This window comes from Nicotiana tabacum, chromosome 10, assembly GCF_000715075.1.
Source record: "Nicotiana tabacum cultivar K326 chromosome 10, ASM71507v2, whole genome shotgun sequence".
In the NCBI taxonomy this organism is placed as follows: Eukaryota; Viridiplantae; Streptophyta; class Magnoliopsida; order Solanales; family Solanaceae; genus Nicotiana; species Nicotiana tabacum.
This window is the reverse complement of record NC_134089.1, coordinates 7,339,531-7,350,127: the sequence shown is the minus strand read 5'-3', so window position 1 is coordinate 7,350,127 and position 10,597 is coordinate 7,339,531. Positions and strand designations below refer to the sequence as shown.

Here is a 10,597-nt window from a genome sequence, read left to right as displayed (position 1 = left end):
ACCCCTCTCAGACCCTCAGTGCGGACCGCATCAAATGGACCGCGGCCGCACTAGCGAACCTGAAGACCTGCAGTTCAACACCCTTTGCGGACCGCACAAGGCCGATTGCGGCCGCACAACCTCCACCGCGGACCGCACAAAGGTGACCACGGCCGCGTTGGCCCCTCCGCGGTCGCACGCGATTTCTCGCGGACCGCACTAGAGGGTTCAGAGACTGCAGCTTCCTGAACCTGCAACACCTGACTTTCTAAGCTTAAGGCATTCCGGAACCTACTCGAAACTCAGCCGAGCCCTCGAAACTCCAACACAAGTATACACACAGCCTCAAAAACATCCTACGGACATATTCGTGTAATCAAATTGCCAAAATAATATCACGAGCATCGAATTAAACCTCAAGATCAATGATATTTCTCAAAACTCTTTTAAACATCAAATTTCTCAATTAAGGTCCGGATCGCGTCAAACGACGTCCATTTTCAAGCAAATTTCACAGGAATGACTCAAGTCATATATAAGACCTGTACCAGGCACCAGATCCAACATACGGGCTCGATACCATTGCTTTCTCATCAGTTTTCATTTCAAATTTCCTTAAACAATTTCTGAAAACAATTTCACTTAAAAATTCATTTCTCGGACTTGGGACCTCGGAATTCGATTTCGGGCATATGCCCAAGTCCCACATTTTCCTACGGACCCTCCGGGACCGTCGAATCACGGATCCGAGTCCGTTTACCCAAAATGTTGACCGAAGTTAAATTTATTCATTTTAACATCAAAACTTAGCATTTTTCACAAAGTTTCATATTTAAACTTTCCGGCTATGCGCCCGGATTGTGCACGCAAATCGAGGAGACTCTAATGAGATTTCCGAAATCAACTGAAAGCAAGTGATGACCCTTTAGGTCGTCACAGGTTCGGATACCCCTTCTGCCACCCTTGCTCTGCCCCTGAACGGGGCAACTATATTAGTAAAGACATGACCACTTATTAAATAAAAATCTATTGGTTGAAAAGGTATATAGATTGTAGATACATGCGTTAAAAAGAAAGAGAGCTATAGTTAGAGGAAAATAACGAATGTTGCATATATATGAACAATGTGGATGAGAAAGTCGTTTATTATCACTTGCAAGGGCGACTCTAGGGTAAGGCAAATGAAGCCCTTGCCTTATGCCCCCAAATAATTAAGGCCCCAAAAATAAGAAGCACTACTATGTTATTATATAATATATACTCCATAATTTATATTTATATAATTATTAATAAAAGATTTCAAATTTTAATAATTTTTAACATTTTGTAGACGTAAGATTGAGTGAGTTAATGGGATAAATTTTTCTCACTAAATTAAATAATATATTTACCTTCTCATCAATTTTATTTTTCTTTCTTTATGTATAGTTTTTTTCATGGTTCTTACGATTTTACTTTCTAATTTCAACTCCAATTCTCTAGATTAACTATTCCTTTTTGTCATATTTGATTGATCCACACACCAAAAAGCAAGTTCTTTTGTGTCTCATCTTTTTTAACTAAGAAATTCCCGAGGCAAATGTCGCAAGGTACAAAACATGATGAATAATAGGCTCACCCTTTACCATTTTCACTTAAGGGAAGAATTCAATACCATATGATGCGCACCTAACTCATACATCATGAGTTGTGCTCTCACCACTATATCAAAGTCATGTAGGTTTTTTTTTGTGTCTCAATATTATATGGATTTTATAAAAGACGTTTCAGGGTCTTTTTAATATATTTTGGTTTAGGCCACCAATTTTGTTGAGCCGCCCCTCATTGACAATCAACAATTATTTACAGACTACTGCCCTACTATAAACGTACTATTCAACCAGCTTCATTCAAATTTGGTAACTGAATGACATACTCACTGCCTTTAATGCTCTTGTCATCATTGCCTTATTTTAAGTGAGACTTTATAAATTTTATTGAGAATGTCAGGAACAGATAAGTGGCTCTAGTAGGAGACTACTAAAGCCTTGATTTAGATCCCCCAAAATTTTTAATAATGAATTTTATAATTTTATTTTGAGTTAGACAATATTAATGTTTGTAGAAAAAATAAAAAAGTACAAAAAAATTGTGAAAAATAAAAAAAGGTGTCTACTCTAAAACAGTAAAAATATTTTTAAAACTTTGAATTAAACTACTTAAATCTTCATATTAGTAAATATATTTTTTACAACAATATCAAAGGTAACGCAAATACATGTCTAACATCTCATTTATTTAAATTTTTCTTTTCTCTAATATAAATAATAATATTACTACGTGAAGTTAAAGACTTTATGTCATTTAATAATATATATATATATGCTATAAACAACAAGTATGAAAAAATGACAAGATTAATTTTTTTGCATATATGTGTGTATACGTACTAATAAAAAAAATATAAGGCCTCTTATTAAAATTTGGCTTTATGCCACCAATTTTATGGAGTCGCCCTTGATCACTTGTTCATTACACTTTCTAATCTCCAGTAGTAGTAATAGCCTTTGAGACATCCCAAGTGAAAATATAATTTCTTTTTGGATCCTAATTTGGTTTACATATTAGTTATGCAGTGATTATTTAAAATCACGGACCAATAGTTATGCGGCAAACCAAATATTGTACGATTATTTTATGCAGGATTTTATGTGGAGATTATTATTATTTTATTATCAATGATAAGAATAAAGAAATTCTAATACGGAGCGCTTACTCATTACATGAACATTATATAACGTGAAGCTGCATTAGTTAGACCAGTGAGCTTTAAATACCATTTATGCCTAAACAAATCGATACTTTGTAGCACAGGAAGAATGGTAAATTCACATCTATTGAGATTTGAGTTTAAACTCTTGATCTTAGCATTTTAATTTTAACATTTTAACATTTTAGCATTTTAATTTTAAGTCATAGCATAAATCAATGATGTGCTTTGTACGTTTAATATAGGATGGATGATAATTTGCAACTATTCTAAAAAATGATGTTTAATTCCATTAAAGAGCCTGTTTGACTTGTTTTAAGTGCTTTTAAGCCAGAATCACTTTTAAGCCATTTTGTAGTATTTGGATAAAGTAAAAAAAATACTTTTAAGTACTTATTTTTAAGCTAAATTGACAAAAACAAACCAAAAGTCAAAAACTAGAATTTTTAAAAGCTATTTTAATTTAAAAGTTACTTAAAATAAGCCCACCCAAACGGGCTCTTAGTATGCTATACTTGGGGTTCCAAAATCCTAATAGAGCAAATCGAAACGTTAGGTAATTTATTCTTATTTGTTTAAATTTTGATATCTGAGTTAAATGTTATCCAAACTTGTAAAAAGTAAATAAGATAGAATAATTTCTTATTACCTGTAGTTGAATATATAAAAATGTTGTATACACACTACCTTCTCCGGACCTTATGTATGTGATTAAACTGTGTTTGTTATTGTTGTACTGTCATAAATCAATATTGCTTCTATAATAGATACCCCGTGAATTGGGTCGGATACTACTAAAAAGGATAGTCAGTACACAATGCAGATGCAGACTCAGAATTTAAAGGTCAAGAGTGCACTTTGGATTCAACCAAAATCTGTTCTGCATATAAGGTGCCCACTACTAATATATCACTATTCTCAAAAGATATATACATGTATAAATAGAATTTTTGCCGAACTTTACGGCTGTCGATGACTCCTCTCGATATAGCATGGGTCCGCCTTTGACACAAAGTATTTCGCATTCACGCATGGTCCTGAAAAGAATCGTACTCCAGGGAGTGTGATGTAGACAATCTACCATAATACTAGTGATTGCTTTTACGGCTCGAACTCGCGATCTATACTATATTAAATAAATAAATAAATAAATAAGCAAAAAAAATACGTGAGGGTGCAAAATAGTAGAACCCATTTGTTCATATGCAATTGTAAGTTGTAACTTAAGGGGCCCAATCACGTGACTGCCCTACCTAACGGACTCGTCAATCGTAACATCTGTAACGGTTCCATCTTCTCCAATGCAGTGCATTAACGGCGAAACCCACAAGCGTTACCTTTCACGTCGTCTCCATACCCTAACTAACGTCCACCCATGGCTTCTTGTGACGACGATTTCTCACTCCTCGGTGACGATAACGCCGCCGTCACCGTCACTCCTACCACCACCACCACACACTCTTCCAATCCTACTTACCACCACCACCATCAACCTTTCTCCCACCGTTACAAGCCGGCTCAAATCCACGCCCCGCCTATCTCCAGCGGTAGTCCGAAAAACATCTCCGGCGATGAAGACGGTGATGGATACAGCGACAATAATAACACGCCGTCGTATCATATCGGAGTGAATCCGTACGATACCGATTCAAATCCGTTCGAAAACGACGGTGACGTTAACAGATCGAGGCTCAATCAATCAAACGACAACAAACGAACGGATCGAGAGGATATCAGCGATAACGGAACGCCGTACAATTACAAAAGATCAAAAATCACCTCCTCCGTCGCCTCCGGCGGCAGCGGAGAGTACCGGAAGGACAGAGAAGAATGGAGCGATACGGCAATAGCGTGTTTATTAGAGGCGTACATGGAGAAGTTTGTGCAATTGAATCGAGGAAATTTGAGAGGGAGAGATTGGGAAGAAGTGGCGGCGATGGTGAGCGAAAGGTGTGAGAAGCAATCGAAGAGTGTGGAACAGTGTAAGAATAAAGTTGATAATTTGAAGAAGAGGTATAAATTGGAAAGACATCGGATGAGTAACGGTGGAATCACGATGAGTCATTGGCTTTGGTTCAAGCAAATGGAGCAAATTGTTGGAAATTCAGTATCAGGAAAAGCTACATCCACATCTGAAGAGGACAAAGCCATTGTTGCAGTTACCAACTCTGGCACTAGCAGACAATCTAAAAGGTAATACCTTTTCTAAGGCGGATTCAACTCTTAGCACTAAACTCACTGTACTTCTTAAATTATGGGTTCAGAATCTAATAATGTTTAAATTCTCTTGTTTTCCACACACACATATATATATATCTACATCCCCCACTGCATTTTTACTTGGCAGTTCTAATTGTATAAAAATTTGATTCTTTTTCTTGCATTGGATGAATTTTTTTTGAAATATTGAGCAGAATGGATATAGATGATTCACATAACGGACCGTAAAACGGGGTGGGATTGAGGTGTAGTCAATTGGACAGGACACCCTGGTGCACTAAGCTCCCGCTATGAGCAGGATCCGTGGAATGGCCGGATCACAAGGGTCTATCGCACGCAGTCTTACCCTGCATTTCTGCAAGAGGCTGTTTCCACGGCTCAAACCAGTGACATGGCAACAACTTTTCCAGTTACGCCTAGGCTCCCCTTCGTGTAGTTGATTGATTGATTTGATAATATCCCTTCAGAATATTGAGAGTTGATGTATAACAAGGTTGATCTGCCATTGCTGATATGGAAAAGAGAGGCTATTTTTGTACTGCAATAGTGCAACGATGTGCTGGGAAAAAGTTGACTCTTTGTATATGGTGAATGAATTGACTTTTTCTTTATGATACATAGGAAACTGTTTATCCAAGTCATAATCTTCCTCAGCTTGGAGTGAGCTGTACCATTTTTAAGTTTGTGTGTGACTCATATTATTTAGATGTGATGTTCTAATTGATTGGGAAGCTTGAAATTTTCAATTGTTTTATAAAATATGTTTTTACTTTTCAAGTTTCCATGATACAGAAATAAACAGTTTAGATGTATATTAGTTTGATCAAAGCAAAATCTGGAGTTCCTTGTCCTTACTTTCTTTGATATAGCTGCTATTTGCTAACCTGAGTTCTCATCTAGTGGGAATCTGCATATAAAATACTTGTGTACAGTTTTCTTCTTTTTCTTCCAGTTTCGCAGATTATCTGACATTTCTGTTCCTCCTAACCTGCTTCAGATATGGAACAGCAGTGCCTGGTCCCAGTGGACAGATTGTAAAGTCAAAATCTTCTATGGGTCCAAGGTGGAGAAGGGTAGTTCTTAAAATTAGTGGTGCTGCACTAGCTGGAGTCACACCAAACACTAATGATCCAAACAACCTTGATCCAAAGGTTTATTTACTTCCAATGTTCTCTCTATATTTTGAAGCAAGAATGGTTTAATCTTGGAAGAGATGAATTGGGTTTGAAAATTTTAATGATAGTTTGAAGCAAGACTGGTTTGATCTTGGAAGAGATGAATTGGGTTTGAAAAATTTAATGATAGTTTGGAGAGGAAGCCTATGTGATTATATTTCATTCCGAGTGTACCAAACAAACTCATTCAAGATATTACATAATGCTTTTTATTTTTTACACGCAATTTTAGATGACAGATCAGTGGATCTCTTGATGGAGACGTACCTATTGCAAAATTGGAGGATTAATTTATATTCGCAAAATGAATGTAGTACAATGTATTTAGGTCAAGAAGCTAAATGTGTCTTTCCGGCACTTCAAAATGATGGTAATGTTGAGGAAGGTTTTTTTCTTACAGTTTGGCTATTAGTTAACATGGCACTTAACAGTCTAGAGCCTGAACCTTTCCTGTAACAACAACTACTACTATTCAATCCTAATTCCTAAGCAAGTGGGGGTGGCTATCTGAACCCTCATTGTTCATGTCACTCCATTTGAGTCGAGTAAAATATTTTAAACATTTAGTTTCTCTAGCACTAGAAGTTTTCTGTATTTTCTACCAGCATATACTCTCTGGCAGGACTAAAAGATTCCTATCAAACATTGGACCTAAAGTAAACGTACTAACTTGACTAAAACTTAATCCCAACAAATTTGTATTGCATATTTAAATCTTTTTTTCTTTAGAAGTGTGCCCTGTTTTTCGCCTTTGCCTAAGATATTTTACCAGTTGAATTCAAGCTGCTGTGGAAGTAGGTTCGGCTAAAACAGCTATCAATCTTATCTTAGATAGTTCTTTTAATTTTGGGTTGACTAGAAACTTTAGATTTTCTCATGGGAGGGGGTATTACTTCTTATTACCTTATCCTGAAAAAAGGGTTATTACTCTCTTACTCTGTATTCAATGAAGAAATCTTGTTATGACCACTTGGGTGAGTTTCCCAGCTGTATGACCTTTTAAGGAAGTGGATTTATCACAAAACATAATGTCAATATTACCAACAAGATAAATGCATAAAACTTTTTCAGCTTGTGTGAGAAAAGTCGATTTGGTAAGCAAGAAGTTCTCATATTAATTGCTGCTACATTTTGGATTCTGTTTCCTAATTAAGTGAGATGTCGTACCCTGTCTTGTATCTGTAAAGGAGTTAAGTGTTATTTTCTTTATTATAAATGCTGATAATAAAGTTTTTATCATTGAAATATGCCAGGTGGCCATGCTAGTTGCTAGGGAAGTCTCAATAGCTTGCCGTCTTGGTATAGAGGTATCAGTCAGAAAAGCTTCTGATTTTTTGCCAAGGAGTAGCACTTTTGCCGTATTCTGATTCCCTTGGACATGCATGTTAATTGTTGCCTTAGGTGGCAATAGTTGTTGGCGGACGCAATTTCTTTTGCGGAGACACATGGGTAACTTCAACTGGATTGGATAGATGTACTGCCTATCAAATTGGGTAATTTCCTCCTTTCTAATTTGTGATTTACGGTTCAGTTATTAACTATGAATAGCCTCTGTAAATCATGCAATTTCCCTTGTAGATTTCATTAGTTCTCTTACTTTAGTTTAACAATCAAGTTGTTTGATCTTTGGATTTAGCTCCCTGCTTCATTTGTTTTTTTGTACTCGGGAGTTAGTCCAAACTTTTTTTTTAATTTCTGCATCAATATAACACCTCACTTCATCAAAAAGAAATATATAAGTAATACTATTATTCATTTGGTTTATTTTCCTATAAGAGGTGGAAAGATAAAATCACACCTCATGGAACGGGTGATCTTGATAGTCCAGTGAATTTTCTAGTTTCTATATCCTGCTTGTAGTTTTGTTTCTATGCTATTCATATGTATGAAATCTCTCTATTTTGGTTGAATACCTTTGTGAGCTTTTTGTTATTAAGATATCTGAAGATTCCTTCATCCCTTAGTCTTAGTGCATGTTGATATTGGAATGACGGAATAGTTGAAAGTGCATGAAAAAAAGAAGAAAAGAAAACAGAATCTGGAGAGTCAGATCTATGGTGTGATTTGTAGTATAAATTATAGGGGGTTGAACTTTTTACAACTGTGGAATAGGTCTTTTGATGTGTTTTATTTTGTTAAAAATAAAACTTTGGTGTACATGCTTCTACAACATGGGCGTTACTTGATTGCCTTGGTTATGCGATTTCGGGCTTCTAATTTATGAGGTGCAAATATTATTTGGCTAAAGTAAGTAGCTCAACTTGAATAAATGACAAAAAGTTCAATTTGAATATGGCTAATGGAAGAAACAAGGCTACTTTTGCGATAAAGAAAATGAAGCTGGATTAAATCATGATCCCGCCCCTAAATTTGATTTAAAATGTATACTAGATTTTCCAATCTCCATCTGCTTTGTCTGCCTGCCGCTCCTCGACCCTCGTAGCATGCTGCCTTTTTCCCCCCTCAAGATACTTGCTAGTTCCTGTTGCAGCCTCACCTTTCTATCCCATGCAAATGACTGCTAACCCATTGGTTGCTTGGGGTGGGGGAATGGTGGTTTGCAGGACATGGTGGCAAGTTGCAGGGGGAGGGGAGGATTATCGGAGTTTGTAGGTGGATGGGAATGTGGTTGTGAGCAGGGGCGGAGGTAGTGTATGATTTACGGGTTCGGACGGACCCAGTAGATTTTGCTTAGACCCTGTTTATATTAGAAAATTCACTAAATATGTATAAATATTTAACTGCGAACCTAGTAACTAAACGAGATATGAGTTCGATGGCAGATTCAGAACCCATAAACTTCAAATTCTGATTTCGCCTCTGGTTGTGATTAAGGTTTAACAGGAGTTTGGGGGAGGGGACATGAAGAAGGTAGGAGGAGCTTGAGTTGGCAGTCAAGTTCTTTATCATTTTGATTGGATTATTGGAAGCATAAGCTAGGTTGTGTTGACAGGAAAGTTGGTCTAGTCCACTGAAAGTGAGAGTAGTAATGGTATTTCCCGTTCGTTCTGTAATGAACTAATTGTACCTATGATTTCCTAATCTTCTGCAGAATGATGGCAACTATGATGAACTCAATACTGCTGCAGTCGGCATTAGAGAAGTTGGGTGTGCAGACTCGTGTGCAAAGTGCATTTTCCATGCCTGAGCTTGCTGAGCCATACAGTAGGCAGCGGGCTATGCGGCATCTTGAAAAAGGTAGAGTTGTGATCTTTGGTGGTATTGGAGCTGGCACAGGGAATCCGCTCTTCTCTACAGATACAGCTGCAGCACTCAGAGCTTCTGAAAGTATGAAATGTTACACTTGAAATCTCTGTTTTTACTATTTAGAGTGGTTAATGATTAAAGTTTTCCTTCTCCAGTTCATGCCGATGCACTACTCAAGGGTACTAATGTAGAAGGTGTCGACGTTTGTGACTCCCGAAATAATAATGTTGTTGCTGAGCATATTTCCTTCAGGGAGCTGGTTTCCGGAGGTGCTTCCCCGTTGGATCTGATGGCTGTAACATTATGCGAGGAGAATGCAATTCCTGGTCTGTATTTTTTGGATGGCTCTTTCATCGCCAGCTTTATCCTATAGAATATTTTCTCCTATATCATTCTATCATCAGCTACTTCACTTCATGAAAGTGTGTTTAGTTCCAGTCTTAAGATTAAACGTTCTTGACATGCTTTGCTTTTCTTGCAGTTGTTATTTTCAGTCTTCATGGGCCTGGAAATATATCAAGAGCGTTATGTGGAGAGCAGGTGGGTACACTGATTGATCAGACAGGAAGGGTTAGCTAACATTTTCTTGATATATGTATGACATTTTCCTTCATCTTACGCGGAACTCTGAGGTTAATTTATAAAAGAAAAGAGATTCAGAGGGAGCAGTATTGAGGCTGCAATGGCCATGGAGTTTCCTAGTGGAACGCCCTGATTTATACTCGAGAGGCAACAAGTTGAAAGAAGTGCAGCTTGCCTTGTATAACATGGGAAGACAATAATTTGATCTAACTTAAAACAGATTATTACACAGATTAAGATATATCCTAGTTCATGGAATTGATGAGTTATCTGTTGTAACGTAGATCTATAGGATGGATTAAACATGTGTAGTGAGATAAGTTATTATTGTGGAAGGCAGGAAAGCAACAGGAAGAAGTTGTTTGGGAGATTGGGAGAGGTCAAACTCATTATAAATTGGCATTTCCATGCCATACTTCAAATCCTATTTTACGCAGTCCTACCCTGCATTTCTGCATGAGGCTGTTTCCAATGGCATTTCCATGCCATACGTCAAATCCTATTGTACATTAATCTTACCCTGCATTTTTGCATGAGGTCGAACCCGTGGAAATAGCCTTATGCAGAAATGTAGGGTAAGACTGCGTATAATAGACTCTTGTGGTCCAGGTCTTTTCTGGACCCTGCGCATGACATGAGCTTAGTCCACCGGGCTGCTCTTTTGCTGTCTTAAAACTAAAAATGA

General features: G+C 37.2%; 1 protein-coding gene across 1 annotated transcript; it reads left to right on the top strand.

Annotated features, from left to right (window-relative positions):
* The first annotated feature begins 3,898 nt into the window (after positions 1 to 3,898).
* LOC107798398 (uncharacterized) lies at positions 3,899 to 10,280 on the top strand. Its single transcript, XM_016621375.2, has 7 exons — positions 3,899 to 4,921; positions 5,946 to 6,099; positions 7,377 to 7,430; positions 7,525 to 7,616; positions 9,176 to 9,411; positions 9,486 to 9,656; positions 9,812 to 10,280. The coding sequence occupies exons 1-7, from the start codon at positions 4,104 to 4,106 to the stop codon at positions 9,907 to 9,909; spliced, it is 1,623 nt and encodes a 540-aa protein (XP_016476861.1). The 5' UTR covers positions 3,899 to 4,103; the 3' UTR covers positions 9,910 to 10,280.
* Positions 10,281 to 10,597: the final 317 nt, after the last annotated feature.

Coding starts and splice junctions, on each gene's coding strand:
- LOC107798398 (XM_016621375.2), top strand. CDS start 4,104: ATGGCTTCTTGTGACGACGATTTCTCACTCCTCGGTGACGATAACGCC. Junction 4,922..5,945: donor ACTAGCAGACAATCTAAAAG/GTAATACCTTTT, acceptor AACCTGCTTCAG/ATATGGAACAGCAGTGCCTG. Junction 9,657..9,811: donor CGAGGAGAATGCAATTCCTG/GTCTGTATTTTT, acceptor CTTTTCTTGCAG/TTGTTATTTTCAGTCTTCAT.